The sequence below is a fragment of the Paramisgurnus dabryanus genome, chromosome 1, assembly GCF_030506205.2.
Source record: "Paramisgurnus dabryanus chromosome 1, PD_genome_1.1, whole genome shotgun sequence".
Lineage (NCBI taxonomy): Eukaryota > Metazoa > Chordata > Actinopteri > Cypriniformes > Cobitidae > Paramisgurnus > Paramisgurnus dabryanus.
The window spans coordinates 33,877,987-33,897,603 of record NC_133337.1 but is presented as its reverse complement, the minus strand read 5'-3'; the positions used below and the strand labels follow the sequence as shown (position 1 = coordinate 33,897,603).

General features: G+C 37.0%; 3 protein-coding genes across 4 annotated transcripts; 2 read left to right on the top strand and 1 right to left on the bottom strand.

The window, feature by feature from the left end:
• The first annotated feature begins 61 nt into the window (after positions 1–61).
• Positions 62–5,923, top strand: slc25a3a (solute carrier family 25 member 3a). The gene is given in 7 exon segments (XM_065285111.2): positions 62–188; positions 1,185–1,306; positions 1,470–1,649; positions 1,732–1,913; positions 1,988–2,160; positions 4,722–4,832; positions 5,760–5,923. Coding segments are annotated over 7 exon segments (1,056 nt in total). The 5' UTR covers positions 62–64.
• A 5,651-nt stretch (positions 5,924–11,574) lies between these two features.
• ldhba (lactate dehydrogenase Ba) lies at positions 11,575–15,741 on the top strand. 2 transcript variants are annotated; one of them, XM_065268635.1, is made up of 8 exons: positions 11,575–11,733; positions 13,489–13,625; positions 13,818–13,935; positions 14,016–14,189; positions 14,308–14,481; positions 14,652–14,769; positions 14,877–15,000; positions 15,200–15,741. In XM_065268635.1, the coding sequence occupies exons 2-8, from the start codon at positions 13,497–13,499 to the stop codon at positions 15,365–15,367; spliced, it is 1,005 nt and encodes a 334-aa protein (XP_065124707.1). In that variant the 5' UTR covers positions 11,575–11,733; positions 13,489–13,496; the 3' UTR covers positions 15,368–15,741. The 2 variants fall into 2 exon arrangements, with proteins under 2 accessions (XP_065124707.1, XP_065124708.1); XM_065268636.2 differs by having other exon boundaries at positions 11,596–11,733; positions 13,492–13,625.
• Positions 15,742–15,858: 117 nt separating this feature from the next.
• kiss2 (kisspeptin 2) lies at positions 15,859–16,853 on the bottom strand. The gene is made up of 2 exons (XM_065268601.2): positions 16,694–16,853; positions 15,859–16,318 (listed from the first exon to the last, which is right to left on the bottom strand). The coding sequence occupies exons 1-2, from the start codon at positions 16,800–16,802 to the stop codon at positions 16,035–16,037; spliced, it is 393 nt and encodes a 130-aa protein (XP_065124673.1). The 5' UTR covers positions 16,803–16,853; the 3' UTR covers positions 15,859–16,034.
• Between the last annotated feature and the right edge of the window lie 2,764 nt (positions 16,854–19,617).

Below are 19,617 nucleotides of genomic sequence, written 5' to 3'. Positions count from 1 at the left end.
AATTGCATATGGATTTTAATGCTCACTTGTGTGCTTTTGTAGCAAGCTTTCTTCATTGGTAAGAATGTATCCAACAACCCTAACACAGCTGGCACGGTCCAGTCCTTTCCACACTCCCCTGTTCTCCATTAAACCTGTGGAAACTCAGAAAAAAGATGGAAGGAAACTTGCTGCAGCTGCTTATAATGGTAAGACGTTTTACACTTCTGAAGTGGAAAAAAATTGCATAATAGAAGTTTTATTTAGTCCCCGTAGCTCAACACCGCATTGTGTAAAGTCATACGTTTGACTCCCGGGAATACATAAACTGATAAATAAAATGCACGTTTGAATGCACTATATATCACTTTAAATAAAAGCTTCCTTATCTAACAATGCAATATATTAGTTGTAAAAAAATTAATGAAAAAGGCTGCAATATAGTAATGATGCTCAGTGAAATTAGACTACTATTGGACTCATCATTCTGTTGAATTTCTCTCTGTCTAACAGACCTTGTATTGTCATTATTCCATTATGTTAATTCCTAGAGGCTATGCAATGAACAAGGATGACACCTGTTGCTCTTTGATGATAAAATAATAGACCGGTCTGGGCCTTTTGAGAGACTATTACAGACAGAATAGGTTTGGCATGCCAACAAAAAACTTTGTTGAATAATGGTAGTCTACCCACATTCACAAACATACAAAAAGTGCTAGACATGCTAAACATCTCAGTCTCATAGAAATTCCTCTTTTAGAAATGTCAGCCAGAAAACGGCCCAATCTGAAAAACTGATGCTTATGACATCACAGGCATCTAACTGCCCCTCCACTTTAAAATAATTGGCTACATTTTTTGAGTGGCAGCAAAGTCAGCCAATCAGTAATGAGATTGCAAGTTAAGCCAGCAGGGGGAGCCAAATAGGTGCAAAACCACTTGTTTAAAATCCCCCACCCTAATAGAGCTATCTGAGAGAGGTTTTTAGGAAGCTTCTAAGGCATTACAGACCCAAACAAAAAAATTTTTGTCTACATGTCACATCACAGAACAAGGATAAATACCCCGTTCAATCATTCTATGTCACCTTTAAGTTAGCTGAAGTTGTAGCAACAAATTATTGTACTGTGTATAATGCACAATATTGATCTTTGTGAGTGTAATTATGAAAATTGTAATTTGTTTTCTTTCCTCGGATGTAGATGTGAGCTGTGAATATGGGTCAAATAAATATTACGCCCTTTGCGGTTTTGGTGGGGTTTTGAGCTGTGGACTCACACACACTGCGGTTGTGCCCCTCGACCTCATTAAATGTCGCATCCAGGTAGAGCTTCTCTGTTTCACTTGCATTATATAACATAAGTAATGTTTCTTATGAGAATTTATTAGCTTTGATATATATGTTATAAAATATAAATAATTGCAAAACAAATATGTGTTTAATGTTTATATGCACGCAATGAACAACACATGAATCTGTCTTTCAGGTTGACCCAGTAAAGTACAAGTCAATTTTTAATGGCTTCTCTGTCACTTTGAGAGAAGATGGTGTTAGGGGGCTGGGCAGAGGATGGGCCCCTACATTTATTGGTTATTCAATGCAAGGCCTTTGCAAGTTCGGTTTCTATGAAGTCTTTAAGGCGTTCTATAACGACATGCTAGGAGAGGTAAGTGTCTTATTTTTTAGAAACAAATTTAAGGCAAATCTTTTTTAATACTTTCTGTTGTTTGTTTTGGTCTGCTCAACAGGAGAATGCTTATATATGGAGGACTTCTGTTTACCTGGCGGCCTCTGCCAGCGCTGAGTTTTTTGCAGATATCGCGCTGGCTCCTATGGAAGCATGCAAAGTACGCATTCAGACGCAGCCCGGCTATGCAAACACCCTGAGAGAGTGCGCTCCCAGAATGCATGCTGAGGAGGGGCTAAAAGCGTAAGTATGTTGTTAAGGCAGAATAACTGTAAGAAACGCCATGATGACTAAAAATATGTTGACTATGTGTGCAGGTTCTATAAGGGTGTTTATCCCCTGTGGCTAAGGCAGATCCCCTACACCATGATGAAATTTGCCTGTTTCGAGCGTACTGTTGAGATGCTGTATAAGTATGTAGTGCCCAAACCCCGCAGCGAGTGTTCCAAGCCTGAGCAGCTGGTGGTGACTTTTATTGCTGGTTACATTGGTAAATCTTTGTCCATCTATCTATCTATCTATCTATCTATCTATCTATCTATCTATCTATCTATCTATCTATCTATCTATCTATCTGTCTAGTTTTGTCTATCTATCTTTCCCATCATCTCAATCTTTCTATCTGACTGTCTATCTGTCTGTCTGCCTATCTAGTTTTGTCTGTCTGTCTATATCTCTATTTTTATCTATTCATCAATCTCATTAATTTGTCTTTCTGTCTGTGTATCTACTTTTGTCTGTCTATCTATCTTTCCCATCCATCTCCATCTTTCTATCTGTCTATGTATCTGTCTGTCTATCTGTTTTGTTTTGTCTGTCCTTCTATCTTCCCTCTCCATCCATCTTCATCTTTCTCATCTGTCTGTCTGTCTATATCTCTATCTATCTCCATCTACTGATCCATCCATCTATCTGTCTGTCTATCTAATTTTGTTTGTCTATCTTTCCCATCCATCCCTATCTATCTATCTATCTATCTATCTATCTATCTATCTATCTATCTATCTATCTATCTATCTATCTATCTATCTATCTATCTATCTATCTATCTATCTATCTATCTATCTATCTATCTATCTGTCTGTCGTCTGTCTATCTGTCTCTCTCTTTGTCTGTCGGTCTGTCTCTCTATCTATCTCTTTTTGTCTGTACGTCTGTCTGTCTATATCTATATCGTCCGTCCGTCTGTCTGTCTGTCTGTCTAGTTTTGTCTGCCTATCTTTCCTATCCATCCATCTACATCTTTCTGTCTGTCTGTTTATCTGTATGTCTGTCTATCTGTCTGTTTATATCTCTATTTTTATCTATCCATCCACCCATCCATCTATCTGTCTATCCATCTATCTGTCTATCCGTCTATCCATCTCTCTGTCTAGTTTTATCTATCTATCTATCTATCTATCTATCTATCTATCTATCTATCTATCTATCTATCTATCTATCTATCTATCTATCTATCTATCTATCTATCTATCTATCTATCTAGTTTTGTCTATCTATCTTTCCCATTATCTCAATCTTTCTATCTGACTGTCTTTCTGATTGTCTGCCTGTCTGCCTATCTAGTTTTTTGTCTGTCTGTGTATATCTCTTTTTCTGTCCGTCTATATCTCTAATTCTCTATCTTTATATATCCATCTATCAATCTGTCCGTCCATCTGTCTGTCTGTCTATCTCTCTTTTTCTGTCCGTCTATATCTCTATCTTATCTATCCATCAATCAGTCTGTTTGTCTGTCTGTCTGTCTATATCTCTATCTATCTCCATCTATTGATCCATCCATCCATCTGTCTGTCTATCTAATTTTGTCTGTCTATCTTTCCCATCAATCCATCCCTCTCTATCTATCTATCTATCTATCTATCTATCTATCTATCTATCTATCTATCTATCTATCTATCTATCTATCTATCTATCAATCTCATCATCTATCTATCTCTCTGTCGTCTCTCTCTCTTTCTGTCTTTCTCTATCTATCTCTCTTTTTCTGCCGTCTATATCTCTATCTATCCATCTATCAGTCTGTCCGTCTGTCTGTCTCTATCTATCTCCATCTATTAATCCATCCATCCATCAGTCTGTCTATCTAATTTTGTCTGTCTATCTTTCCCATCCATCTCTATCTATCTATCTATCTATCTATCTATCTGTCTATCTATCTATCTATCTATCTATCTATCTATCTATCTATCTATCTATCTATCTATCTATCTATCTATCTATCTATCTATCTAATCATCTGTCTAGCTGTTTCTCTCTTTGTCTGTTGTTCTGTCTCTCTATCCATCTCTGTTTGTCTGTCTGTCTGTCTGTCTGTATGTCTGTCTGTCTATATCTCTGTCTATCTCATCCATCCATCCATCTGGCTGTCTGTCTGTCTAGTTTTGTCTGCCTATCTTTCCTATCCATCCATCTACATCTTTCTGTCTGTCTGTTTATGTGTCTGTCTGTCTGCCTGTCTGTCTGTCTGCCTGTCTGTTTATATCTCTATTTTTATCTATCCATCAATCTCATCCATTCATCCATCTATCTGTCTATCCGTCTATCCATCTGTCTGTCTAATTTTATCTGTCTGTCTGTCTGTCTGTCTGTCTGTCTGTCTGTCTGTCTGTCAGCCTGCCTGTCTGTCTGTCCGTCCGTCTGTCTCTCTCTTTCTCTCTCTCTCTGTTTATATCTCTATTTTTATCTATCCATCAATCTCATCCACCCATCCATATATATGTCTATTGTTTTGTCTATCTATCTAGTTTTGTTTGTTTGTCTATATTTTCCATCCATCTTTCTATCTGTCTGTCTATGCATGTATCTGTTTGTCTGTCTATCTAGTTTGGTCAGTCTATCTATCTTTCCCATCCATCTCCATCTGTCTATCCATCTCATTTATCCCTTCATCTATCCCTTTATCCATCCATCCATATATCTGTGTCTGTCCCATCCATCCATCTCATCATCCATCCCATCCATCTGTCCAATTTATTTCCTGATGTATAGTCGATGTCTTGAATGACTCTTGGCAGTACATTTAACACATATTGTGTATCTTATCTTCAGCTGGTGTGTTCTGTGCTGTGGTGTCGCACCCTGCCGACTCTGTGGTCTCTGTACTGAACAAAGAGAAAGGAAGCTCAGCTGTGGAGGTGCTGAAAAGACTGGGACCTGAAGGTGAGTAACCGCCCCACTAACAAACAAAAATGTCAACAGCTGTAGATTAGAATAGATGACTTATGCTGACAGGCAGCCAGTCACTTTCGTGAAATAGTGCTTGACAGGTTGATCAGGCTTTGTATAATGAGTTTGTTTTGTGACAATGACTACCTGATTCTTTTTTATCCTTAATGTGGTTTGTATACTAAATAATTCAACATTTAATCGTATTCATTAATTATTGTTTATTTATTTTACTGTGTGAAAAGACAAAACATAAAGTGCTAAGAGATACATAAAATTAACACAGCCATGTAGTGAATGAATTGCCTAGAAAAATGGTCACTAACAGTTTTGTGGGACAAAAATAGATAATGTGTAAAAATTGATGCTTTACCTCTTTTAGATATCAAGTGCAACATTAAATAGATGTAATACAGCATTTTACTTTATTACCACAAGGGGTCGCTGTTCATCCTAAATGTATTCCTGTACATTATCAACACCTCAATAAAATAGGCATTATTAAGTTGTTGACTAATGTATATCTGTTTTGTTTCATTTTGTGCATTATCTAAGTGTGTACTTTGGTTTAATTTGGTATAAAAGCACCTCAAAGTGTCTGCAGCATTCCACTGTTCTCCCAGAGATTTATGATGTCTTCAGTGCCTTGAAATGAACTTTAGGTGTAAGAATGTATGTTATGTTATTTCTGGTATATTAGGTAGAGAGGGATTTGCATTTATGGCGCATTACAAGGTATACGTTTTATCAGTATTTGTGTTCCCTCTATTATAATAAATAACTGAGTAATAATTACGATCAGTATACTATAGCAAAAACAATCGATCTAATGGTGGCATGGTGGCCTTTTGCACAGTACAGTATATTTTAGAGTTCCATATTGGCACTGCATTAACTCTTATATCTATGTCTGTCCCACAGGTGTATGGAAAGGGCTGTTCGCCCGCATCATTATGATTGGCACACTGACGGCCCTACAGTGGTTCATTTATGACTCTGTAAAGGTTTACTTTCGCTTGCCACGCCCACCACCCCCAGAGATGCCCGATTCCCTTAAGAGAAAGATGGGTCTCTGAGATTATTAACAACCAAACCTTGTGTAACCACACATATAAAGATTTTTCTGCACATGGTTGAAAACAGGCTGTGAATATCTTTGTACGTCCGAGCGAGTCTTGAAGTAAAATCACCCACTAAACATGATTTTCTGTGTGTGTTTTGTGTTTCTGTACTGTAACTCCTTCAAAGTCTTGAAATTTGTACGGCACAAAACACTATTTACTGAATTGCATAGTCAGATCGTCAAACAGTTGTTTTACCACTTCTGAGTTCATGACGCACTTGCGCCACCACCCTTGGCCCCGCCCCTCACACAATCGCTAACATACATTCAGGTTTTTTATAATGAATTGACAACAATCATCAATCAAAAACTTGACAGAAACAATATTATAACAAAAATGTGATAGGGGGAATTTACATTAAAATATTAAATAAAGTACAGAACATCCATTCAGGTTGATAATTGAGGCGTGGTTTCGGCGCAGAAAGCGGAAACGCCCCCGCTAATATTTTTTAAGAGATTTTGATTGAACTTATTTTATTTACTTGGCGTTTTTTACATCATTCAATTTTGGGTGGGGCGGTTAATAACATATTTTCTGTGGTGTCACAAGCTCGGAACACATTTAATATTGGACTTTCCAGGGACGTTAACTCTCTTTAGGTGATAAACTTAGTTGTTGTTTGCTGTTTTAAACACTAGAGGGGGCTACCGAAGAACACTTCAGCTATTGAAACACCTAACTGGGGACATATCATGAAAATCTGACTTTTTATGTTTAATGCTATAATTGGGTCCTCAGTGATTTTATAAATCTAGAAAATGTGCAAAAGATCAACCCAGTAACTTAGTTTTGGTAAACCATTTTCTTCAAGCATTAATAATATAGATAATTAAGCTTCCCTTGTGATGTCAGAAATATTAATCTGCACTATCCAACCACGACACTGGCTTTCAGTGCAGAGATCAGCTCATTTGCATTTAAAAGTAAAACACAAAAACAGCTAATTTTTGCTTACACCTACAAAGTGGCAATTTTAACATTTTATAATAAATTATCTATGCAGTACTTTGTGCTAGAAATTCATATATTCATATACAAGATTTATTTTACATCATAAAAAAGTATTGTGAAATGTCCCCTTTAAATAAAATAACTTTCCAAAGACGTTTGCTTGAAAAATTAAGACTAAAATCTGAAATATGAACAAATTATGCTTTTATATGAAATTGATGATATTCTTTTGTTCCTAATTGTTTTTGTGTTGAATTGTATCACTGTCAGATTCATGTATTCGACAGACTTACAGTGCATTCAAACTATACATGTGATTGCTATGCATGTTCCCTGCGGATCAAAACCCTGAGCTTTGTGTTGCTAACTTGATACATGAACAAATCTCAGGTGTTATAAATCTAATCTGATACATTTATTTAAACTTACTTTAGTCATGCTCTACAACAGGGATTCCCATTCAACCTTTGTAAATTAACTTCTGGGGACTCGTTTGAAATAGAACCGTTAAAAAAAATGAATTAACGATTAGTTGTTTGATTTAAATAATTGTTTTGGCATTATTACAAACAATATTAGATTAATTAAGGTTAGCATTACTTGAAATGTAATTACTTTGGTTCAAAAGGGTTGAGCTGACAAATAGGTTGCGAATCTCATTTGGGTTTGTCTTTAATTAGTTTTATTCATGAATGTTTTCACAGCATATTCAGTCGTGTGATATTGAGACATTGAGTGGCCTGTAAGAGTGATGAACTAATACAATCTCATTGTGATGTCACAATGCCCCGGCATACTCTCTTCTCATCCATTCTTATCTGCTTGATGTTAGCCACATGAAAAATGGTCCCCATCATCTCAACACAACATATTTCGTGCTCTTTTGTAATAATAAAGATTTTATATCAGAGGAACACAGAGCAGAGAGGGGGTCATTCACAGACGTAGTGTGCCTATATTCATGCATCTTTGAAAAAAGTGTATGGGTTTGAGTGTGTGTGCCTGAAAGACAGACAGTGCGTCACTCTATTGTTGTCATTATATCCCATTTAGATTTGCTCGTTGAAGCCGAATTCTGGGAAAAGTGCTCTAGTTATGCTCCCCGATCTGCCTCCCAGGCTGCTGATGTTGGGGGTCAAAGGTCACAGGGTGTCTATCACTGTAACCTCTTTGGTGCAAATGCATTCACTGTGTAATGGTTTCACCAAGTGCACCTTCACCTCCTTAGTGAGTCATCCCAAGTGTTTGGAAAGTACACGCTTTTACTCCAGAATTACTTCAGTGGGATTTTACAGTGCTTTGCATATGACTAAGATTAAATTTTACCAACCTTAAGGGCTGAATAATGCAAAGAGACCCTCTCATGAATGGAAAATAATGTTAAGCTCTTACCAACTAGTTATTTTTACTCCCTTTTTACCCCCCTCTGGGGGAGCATATGTATTATTGCAGCTGTTTGTTGTAGAAGCTTATTTACATGGATCACAGCTCACTGGGCAAATTTTAAAACTCTTGAGTTGACACATTAACCTCCTCGTAACAACTTGGCACATTGAAATTTCTTCTTAAGTATATAAATTACATATTTCAATACATAAACTGCTTTATTTTTGTGCAGAATGGGCTCAGATCATACTAACTATATAAACAATAAAGAAATGCAAAATGATTGCTTTTATTGACTTCATAGCAAGGGTTTTCCAAAAGATTTGTTATTGTTTCCATACCATTGGTTTGCAAGTTAAGAGAAACAGATCAGATGACCTGTTGATAGTCAAACACAGTCACAAGACTGCAAACATCGCACTGTATGTGTGTGTGCTAATGCGTCTCACTTTCACTCTCTCTTTTGTTCCTGCCCGTGCCCTACATTTAGAGGTCATTCTGAAATAGTATGCAGTCTTCCCGGCGAGTTGCAAGGGTTCATGCATAACCAGAATGGATCAGCTGCCTCTGTAATGCAATGTTCTGTGTTCCAAATAAATTAGTTTAACTAGTTACCATCTATAAAACGGGGCGAGCTGGTTATAATTAAGCAGAAACAGGGTCTCTTATATTTCAGGTTTTGAGTCAAGCTTTAAACTTTGAATGATAGTTTCAGAACGCTCTTAAAGGGATAGTTCACTCAAAAATGAAAATTATGTCATCATACTCGCTCTCATGTTGTTAAAAACATGCATAAATGTCTGTGTTGTGATGACCACAAATGAAGATATTTTGAGAAATGTTTGTAACCAAACTGTTCGTGAGCCCCATTCACTTCCATAGTAGGATAAAACAATATATGGAAGTGAATGGGGCTCAACAACAGTTTGATTACAAATTCCTCAAAATATCTTTATTTGTGTTTATCAGAACAAAGAAATGTATACAGGTTTGTAACAACAACAAAACAGAATTTTCATTTTTAGGTGAACTATCCCTTTATTAGATCAGGACAATTTATATCTCGTAATTTTTTATATATTTATACATATTGACGAAGTTTAACTTAATCTCAGCATTTTTATGAATGTCAGGCTAAGTTTTGTTGACCAAGAGAATGGTTTTATATCTTTGCATCACTATGTCCAAGAAAAATCCTTTAAGTGTTTCCCAGCCACCCGCATTGCCTTCGACTTTTTAAAGATGTAAAATTAATCTTTGTTGTCTCCAAAATGTACATATGTGAAGTTTTAGCTCAAAATATCATATTGATAATTTATATAGCATGTTAAAATTGCCACTTTTGTAGGTGTGAGCAAAAATGTGCCGATTTTTTTTTATTTTTTTTTTTTTTTTATTTTTTTTATTGAGTAAAAGAATACAAAAGAGCATAACATACAGTTTTATACAAAACAAAATATAGTATTAATTGGACATCGGGCATTTGAAAATAATGTCATAGTGCTTTAAACATGTTATTGACTTTTTGTTTTTTAACAATTTTAAAGAAGAAATAAAACATTCAAATTCTGCTAAAAACACCTTGAAAATTGGTGGTGCATTTAAATACTTTTGTTTATGTATATAGAATTTAGCCTGTAATATGAATAAATTAACAATGTACTCAAGATCTTTGTTTGCATTGTTTTCATAGTGTACAATGATATCCTTTAAAGAAAAAAAATATTTATCCTTTACTTTACTAAAAATATAGGTTGCCAATTCTTTCCAAAAAACTTGGGTTATGTTACAATAAAAAAATAAATGTGTTAACACTTCTTTCTCAATTTTACAAAAGGAACATAAATCATCATGTGCCGATTTTTGTGTGTGTCCTTTTAAATGGCACTGCAATATAGTGCAGATAATGCAGATTAAGGGGCGGGTTTATCCCCTGCTGACATCACAAGGGGAGACACAATCACCTATTTTTTCACATGCTTGCAGAGAATGGTTTACTAAAACTAAGTTACTGGGTTGATCTTTTTACGTTTTTTGATTAAAAGAATTTCATGATATGTCCCCTTTAAAAAAAAAATTAAAGCCAATCTAGTAATTGGCTCTTGGCCAGCTGGATGGAAGAATCGTCTCACTGATTGGTGGGAATGCATGAGGTGAAAAAAATTATAAGGAACAAACCTGTAATGTAGACACAGTTGGTGTTTAGATGCCAAATAAGCTTACCTGACAGATACATAGTTTTATTTTCCTAGTACGTGAATAACTTATTTTGATGCATTTGTATTTTTGTTTGTTTTTGCACTAGAGCTAAGAATTTCCATCCACTTATCTATGAATCTACATCTGTGGTACTCCTTTTTTATTTAGTACTTCCTATTACTGTTTAACATTTATCTATCCATTGTTTTATTTGATGTTTAAAATAGAGCCTGTATTTTAATGTTCCAGGTGTTATATATGGTATGTTTATAACTTTATTAAAGTGGTTGCTGGGATGACAGAACCTTGCCAGGCACTGACATTTATGTGACCTATCACATAATCTGTCCACATCAGACACTGTTTTTTATTTCAATATATTCATCTTCCTCTATTACAGTTTTTTTTTGCACCTTTTTCTTCATCCACAATCTTTCTGTGATCTTAACCAGACAATAGCCTGCTCAGATGTCTCTGATTAAAGGTCTCATTGGACAAACTAGTGGGAGGAACTGATGCCTCATTGGTCCTCATGTTTGGGACTTAAGAAAACCTGTTTGTTCAGGAGAAGATGTGTGGGCCAAATCCTGTATTCTCTTGTATTCATGGAAAGTGAAATAATAAAGGAATAGTGTCTATCTTCAAATACCAAATAGTACTGTTTCATTTCAAGAAACTATAACATTTTAGTTGTTGTTTTTTTTTGTCACATAAGCATCTCTTTATTGTCTAAGATTAAGTTAGACAGAAAGTCTTAAATCAGAAACATGTGCCTTGCAAAGGCCCTATGCGGGTCATGGTTACATAACACACAACCCCACGCAGGTTCAAGGACATTCATTGAGCAACCCACATTCATGAACTTGAATGCCAAAATAATCAGAGTGGGTAAACTAAATGTCTATTTTAAGATTTGACTGTACTGTTAAACTTCAGTCCCATCATTATGAAACTTTGCAATCTTTTAAAAACGCATTGTTATCTTACATCCAGGAAGTGCTTTGATTAAAACCTTGACACAACCCTCCAATGAGGAAAGTGGGCCGGTCTCCTCATATTCTTCATGTTGTTTAGGGCATCGTATGCACTGACAGCACCAAATTATACGCCCAGACCTCAACGCATAAATCCGCTTCCTTTGCACGTCACGCGACCCACGCACTCGCACTCAGCGGCCACGCGCACTGCCTGCTACCCAGGAAACAAGCACATTTAACATTCCTGCGACAAATGTATGTACGACAGCTATTTTATTTTTCATTCATTATGCCAAATGATGTTTAGTTTAAAATGCAAACCGTGTGTGGTTTATTTTAGTACTCGCGCATCAATAATACATTAACATGATGTGTGCAGATGGTCAAACCGGAGACCCATGTGCTGTTTATCGCTTTTGTATGCATCGCGTAATTTAATTCTCTCGGTTACGATTATGTTTGGCGACCGCCGTCGACGTGGATGCGCGGTATCCATTTTAACATGGCATGGCATGGCATTGACATTGAAATGGGCGATAAATCATCACCTAAATTGTTGTTGATGCACCACAACGGCAAATCATGAGATTAATTATGTTTTAGCGCCCTAAGCATACAGACGTTCTACGCAAACGTTTCCGAAAACTTTCTGAAGTATTGTGTTATGAACAAGGACGTTTAAGTGATGCACGCTTCCGACTTAACATGGTGGAAGCTGCACGATGAACTTGAATTTGGCCTGGTTGGTTCACTTGACTCCAAACAAGGACAAAACTATGAATATATTGTTAACTTGGTAGTCTTAAACTAAGAGTAGGCCGATTAAAGTCATTATTGGTTTTATGGTCTGTTTTTAAACGTAATTGTTGCATCCGACTCGTCAAGGACGTTGATAAGGACGGTTGCGTCACAAGAAGTTAAGAGCGCCAATTCAAAATGTAGACGGCGTATTTTAAGTTGTTGTTGTTAATAATAATAATAATAATAATAATAATAATAATAATAATAATAATAATAATAATAATAATAATAATAATAATAATAATAATAATAATAATAATAATAATAATAATAATAATTTATTCTTATTATTGTTATGACTTTTAGTCAGGCAGGTCAAAGCCAGTTCACACACACTTTTAAAAAGAAGTCTTATTGGTTGTTAGGCTTTTTAACTTTACATATCTAAACAGTTTTTCTGTCAATAAAGTTACTGTCTTGCATCCTCCAGGCCAAAACTTTTTAAATGGAGATGTTTTTTTTTTTAAATGGTCTTTTGTCTGCACTATACAACCGTCAGGCATTATTTTGTATTGCTTAAATGTTCTCGTGTAGTTTGACGTAATTTGCATACTCGTAGTGAATGACATCATGATTGGAGCTAAACACAAATTACAGATTTTTTTTGTAATGGGCATGGAGCAGGTACATTTCAAAATCCGCTCATTAAATGATAAGCTATCTATTGGCTAAATTATGTCTCTTCGGAAGTAACAGCATTCTAAGATAAGGTTTCTAGATAAAGGCGCAGAGCCATAAAAAGCAGCATGACAGCTACATTGGCAGTGGCTCAGATATTCTGGCATTACAGTCTAGGATTTACTTGGAGAGAGATTAGTGTCACCACCGAGCAAGTTTGTACATAAGCCATGTTGTAACTAAGCTAGAAGTGTCAAGAGAAATAAAATTATACCTGTGTACAAATAAAATATGCCAAATTAATACGAATTCACCATCTCATAACAGGAATTGCAATGAGATTGTGTTTGGGTTTAGACTTAATTCGAAATAATGTGGAATAATGGTTTACTCTGAGTCCACGCTCTTTACCTTGATTTGGCTTTAGTGCCTGACAATGACACGTTTAAACCAAAACTACTTGAGAGATCTAGGTTAAATTATTTACACCAACCATAGCTGTGTTGTAATCCTAACTGTCTTTGAATTATTAGGAGTGTAACACCTTTAAAACACAAGTTACATTTAAAGTATATTTGTCTACTGTTACAGCAGAGATCATGGCCTCCGTATTGGACAAGTTGATCACTCCTCTGGCTAGTGGCCCTGCGGAGCCCCCCAGGAACAAAGTGACCGTTGTTGGTGTGGGCCAGGTGGGCATGGCATGTGCTGTCAGCATCTTGCTCAGGGTAAGTTTCTAAACTCATACACCAGTCATTTTCCAAATAATAGCTTTTGGAGACTAAATTTTAAAGTTTAGTGTGGGATATATTTTAAGCCACTTTGGATAACCCTTGATTTTGTTTGTTATAGCTTCTATAGTAAGCGAAAAGTAACTTGTTTCATATTTAGCAAAAACACTGGCTGTTTCTGTCTTGCAGGAGTTGGCGGATGAATTGGCTCTGGTGGATGTTGTGGAGGATAGACTGAGGGGAGAGATGTTGGATCTGCAACACGGCAGTCTTTTCCTTAAGACCCACAAGATTGTAGCTGACAAGGGTGAGCTGCATTTGCATTACTTCGATTCTTAAGTTCGTGAAGCACCGACGTGATGTTTTTCTCGATCTTTTTATCCATAGACTACTCCGTGACCGCCAACTCTCGCATTGTCATCGTGACTGCCGGAGTGCGTCAACAGGAGGGTGAGAGCAGGTTGAATCTGGTGCAGAGAAACGTTAACATTTTCAAACACATCATCCCTCAGGTTGTCAAATACAGCCCTAACTGCACCCTGGTCGTCGTGTCCAATCCAGGTGAGTGTACTTGCGTGTGAACATGCACGATTATTATACTAAAAAGTTTGATTTGTATATTATACATGTACACTTTGTAGTCTAGCGGTAGTAAATGCAACCATCTCTGTTCATGCAGTGGATGTTCTGACCTATGTTACCTGGAAACTGAGTGGCCTGCCAAAGCACCGTGTCATCGGCAGCGGAACCAACCTGGATTCTGCCCGCTTTCGTTATATGATGGCGGAGAAACTGGGCATCCACTCCAGCAGCTTTAATGGCTACATTCTGGGAGAGCACGGAGACTCCAGTGGTAAGTGTGGGAATAATTTGTCCACAATGAACCGTTTGGGTCCATGTGGTTGTGGGCGTGGCTAATCCCAAATTTGCAGAATGGATTGATGTGAAAATGTATATGCATAAAGTTTTAGTTCATAAGTCTTGCACATTAGTTTCTTACCTGCTATTTTATTGTTTTCGCAGTGCCTGTGTGGAGTGGAGCAAATGTGGCTGGAGTGAGTCTGCAGAAACTCAACCCAGACATCGGCACAGACAAGGACAGCGAGAACTGGAAAGACGTTCATAAAATGGTTGTGGACAGGTAGAGGACAATGTCTTTTCTACTCTCCGATGGTTATTCGGAGAGGGAAGTAATTGATGTTATAGAAGACACACAATATAGTGTTGTTTATTATCATCTTCTTTTAGTGCGTATGAGGTGATCAAACTGAAGGGATACACCAACTGGGCTATTGGCCTTAGTGTAGCTGACCTGACCGAGACCCTGGTAAAGAATTTGAGCAGGGTCCACCCTGTTTCCACCATGGTGAAGGTGAGTTAACTCTTTATTTTCCATAAATCTACTGTATTAGTGCAAAACCGTGTTACCATGCACATCACACAAATCATTGTGTTTCCCAAAAAACATGTGACACAGAAAGTCATTAGTGTGTTACATACACACATCCTACATTTCAAATTTTCACAGACCACTTGGGTACCTATAACCTGATATATTTTCTGGTCTGCAGGGCATGTACGGTATCAATGATGAGGTGTACCTGAGCCTCCCATGCGTGCTCAACAGCAGTGGTGTGGGCAGCGTCATCAACATGACCCTGAAAGACGAAGAGATCGCTCAGCTCAAGAAGAGTGCCGACACCCTCTGGGGCATCCAGAAAGACCTGAAGGACCTGTAGATCAAGCCTCTGGGAACCAAACACACACTCCTATCCATAACTTTCTAACTCGCTCACTAGAAGTATCTGTATATGGATTCAGTTTTCACTTTCTTTACAGTAGTTTTGTTTTACATGGTGGTCCTGTTTTTCCTGATAAAATGATTAATAGAATGATCAAAGGACAACGTGTCTGGTTCTTCACTTTCGCACCTATTAACTTTATTGTGTGGGCACATGCGCCGTTTCTCATCGACATAATGTCGTGAGCTCATTAGGGGAAGTTTCAGTATGCGTTTCTGTTTAAGTCAAGTGGGGAAGAAATATGAATTCATTCTTAATCATATTGTAAGTAGCAGTCATCACCTTATAAATAAAACCTGTCCAAACCTGAACACATCTGTCTCTGTGTTGTATTGTGGTGGGGGGGGGGGCGGGTTTAGTCTCCAAAATACAGATATTTAGCATCTTGTGGTAAAAACCTTTATTTCAAGTAAATGCACCTTAGATGTTCAACACCTTTGTGATCAAACAATACAAAACGTCTATGCCACAAATACAATAACTGAATGGCAAACAAGTCCATAAACCTCCATATCTGAAGTTAAAGGCAGAATAACAGGCTGAAATAAATACCCACAGTTTTGAACCAACCAAGCATCCTTGTATCCGAAGAAGAGAGGGATTTTCAGGAAGTGTCTAATTGTTTGCTCAAGTAAAGCATTATTGGCAACAGGTGCTTGTATTTGGCTCTGTCCGTAACACTTAACGCGCCGTTGCGCTTGCCAAAGCGCAGCCCAAATGGGTTGTAGTTGAATTTGCTGCGTGTTAATCGATGTTTGCAGGAAATGTGACTCGATTCATCCTTTTCTTTGATGAAAAAGCATAGGCTCGAGTCGTCCGAAATGCTGGGTTCATCGGATTCCCTCCGCTCCATAGAAAGGTAATGCTGAAGTCTTTTGGATTTGGAATCTGCAATGTAAAATATCCTTTCAGTACATCCCAAAAATTTTTTATCATTTGTTATTAGCATTTTAATTGTTTTTTATTTATTATTATGCAGTTTATTTTTTCATTTTTTACCATGCATTTTTTACCATTTGCATTCTTTAACGCACTGCAATTTAATTAAGTATAGTCAACTAGAATTTACAAGTCATTTTAGCTCGACTAAAATATTTAATTGGCTTAATTTATTTCAACTTTATAAATTACAGCAACTCGTCAAGATAAAAATGAAAGCTGAAATGACTTGTAAATCCAAGTTGATTTTACTTTAAAAAAAATTAAATGCAAAAAAAATAATGCATGCAGTATTTTTAATTTTAAAATATTAATCTGCTTTACCTGGAGTGCCTGTTTGCTCAGGTGTATCCATGCCAGTGAATGATGCTCTCATAGCTGTAGACTGGCAGATCATTGCTGAAATGAAAAGAGCCAGTGCCTTGATTTTCATATTGCTGAAAGCTTATGAGGACTAGCTGCGCGTGTCTCTCTCTTCAGTGAACAAACCCATCCTCTGCTGTCCTCTTTCAATATAAAGCTGGGCTGGTGACAGCCTCTGACCTTATTTTACATGTGTGACATCCTGTAGGACGTCCATTCAGCGTATTTTTTTAACTGTTAAACGTTAGATGTGTTTTTCTTGGAAATCCTGTTGTAAATTGGCCCATTGAAATTATTCAAATGAGATGTTTCAGCCTACTGTTACGCACCAGCAACTCAATGTGCCATGACTAGGTGATTTTTATGCGCATCATACTTTTGGTTTTAGATTTCAGTCATTCAGTCCCAGAGAACAAAATGTGATCTAAAAGTAAAATAAGTTGCCTGTGCCAGGAAACGTGAATGGGGACACTGTAATGGTGTGCAATGATGGTCATTTTCAATATCAGAATAAGCTCGTGCTTGTGGGATAATATAGCCTAAACTTTCAAGGTCGTTTTGCTTTCAGTCTGGTAAGATCACGTCAGTCAGTGGATCTCGTAATAAGAACATTTTCACGGCATTATGAGCTAGTAGCATCAGGATCATCATATATATGGGGCAAGTAGATTTGAAAGCAGGTGGGAGAAGAGAAATACGTATTCCTGATGGAAGATTTGTGTAAATTAGAGAGATGTATTAGATTTAACTTTTTCTCAATGTTGGTTTATTTTAAAATCCACAAAATCTGATTTCTTTAAGTCTTTAAAACACACAAGCTATTGGACTTTTCATATTGGACATTTCATATTCATATTTTATGCTCCAGTCTATACTCCATAGTCTATTATATTCTAGTGTATATATTTATACCACGGGTCTGTTGAATGCTGTATTCTGATTGGATGAGAAATGTTCTGTGGGTATGCATTAATTTCTAATAATCGCACACATAACTTGTCAAATGTCTTAAAAATAGGCGCTTTGCGTCGTGCCGCATTGCACCTTGGGTGTGCATTATTTTCTTATAATTCAATGGCCCGTCGTCTATATTCTACACTCACCTAAAGGATTATTAGGAACACCATGCTAATACCGTGTTTGACCCCCTTTCGCCTTCAGAACTGCCTTAATTCTAGGTTTCATTGATTCAAAAAGGTGCTGAAAGAATTCTTTTGGAAATGTTGGCCCATATTGATAGGATAGCATCTTGCAGTTGATGGAGACTTGTGGGATGCACATCCAGGGCAGATGCTCTATTGGATTGAGATCTGGTGACTGTGGGGGCCATTTTAGTACAGTGAACTCGTTGTCATGTTCAAGAAACCAATTTAAAATGATTCAAGCTTTGTGACATGGTGCATTATCCTGCTGGAAGTAGCCATCAGAGGATGGGTACATGGTGGTCATAAAGGGATAGACATGGTCAGAAACAATGCTCAAGTAGGCCGTGGCATTTAAACGATGCCCAATTGGCACTAAGGGGCCTAAAGTGTGTCAAGAAAACATCCCCCACACCATTACACCACCACCAGCAGCCTGCACAGTGGTAACAAGGCATGATGGATCCATGTTCTCATTTTGTTTACGCCAAATTCTGACTCTATCTGAATGTCTGAACAGAAATCAAGACTCATCAGACCAGGAAACATTTTTCCAGTCTTCAACTGTCCAATTTTGCTAAGCTCGTGCAAATTCTAGCCTCTTTTTCTTATTTGTAGTGGAGATGAGTGGTACCCGTTGGGGTCTTCTGCTGTTGTAGCCCATCCGCCTCGAGGTTGTGCGTGTTGTGACTTCAAAAATGCTTTGCTGCATACCTCGGTTGTAACAAATGGTTAATTCAGTCAAAGTTGCTATTCTATCAGTTTGAATCAGTCGGCCCATTCTCCTCTGACCTTTAGCATCAACAAGGCATTTTTGCCCAGGACTGCCGTATACTGGATGTTATTCCCTTTTCACACCATTCTTTGTAAACCATAGAAATGGTTGTGCGTGAAAATCCCAGTAATTGTGAAATACTCAGACTGGCCCATCTGGGACCAACAACCATACCACGCTCGAAATTGCTTAAATCACATTTCTTTCCCATTCTGACATTCAGTTTGGAGTTCAGGAGATTGTCTTGACCAGGACCACACCCCTTACTGCCATGTGATTGGTTAATTAGATAATTACATTCATGAGAAATTGAACAGGTGTTCCTAATAATCCTTTAGGTGAGCGTATATTATATGTTTTATCCTATATTGTACATTCGATTCTATATTCTACATTTAATTCTTTATTCTACATTCTATATTCTATATTCTGTTCCATTATAATATTATGTTATATATTCTATTCTGTATTTTATTATATTATGTAGGTCCGTGTACGTTTTGTTCATTTGATATCATAGCTGAAATCAAGTAAAGAGAAATGGGAAATTTATATTATATATTTAAATTAGTTTAAATGATTCTAAATATTACGTCTGTCATTTAGGCCTATTTCATGTTAGTAGACTAAATAGTAAACCTCTGTGAAATTTGGAATGCACGAATGAACCTCCTATTTAATCCAAGATAAACTCTTCTTAAAACAAATACTAAATGTTGTTCAGCAGTAAAGCGTCAAATACGCGTCGAAGTGCGTCATAACATGTGTATTGATATTTTTCTCTCTCGCTCGCTCTCTCTCTCTCTCTCTCTCTCTCTGTCTCTCACCCTCTCCCTTTTCATTGGAAAGCCTATCCGGAATTTTTAATTAAACCTTATACCTAAAATACTGTACCGCTACAATTTGTTACATTCTAATGTGTTAAGTAATTTTGTAAGTATGAATCAAGCAGGAATATGACAATATAC

Coding starts and splice junctions, on each gene's coding strand:
- ldhba (XM_065268635.1), top strand. CDS start 13,497: ATGGCCTCCGTATTGGACAAGTTGATCACTCCTCTGGCTAGTGGCCCT. Junction 13,626..13,817: donor CTGTCAGCATCTTGCTCAGG/GTAAGTTTCTAA, acceptor TCTGTCTTGCAG/GAGTTGGCGGATGAATTGGC. Junction 15,001..15,199: donor CTGTTTCCACCATGGTGAAG/GTGAGTTAACTC, acceptor TCTGGTCTGCAG/GGCATGTACGGTATCAATGA.
- kiss2 (XM_065268601.2), bottom strand. CDS start 16,802: ATGAAAATCAAGGCACTGGCTCTTTTCATTTCAGCAATGATCTGCCAG. Junction 16,319..16,693: donor TGAGCAAACAGGCACTCCAG/GTAAAGCAGATT, acceptor TTTACATTGCAG/ATTCCAAATCCAAAAGACTT.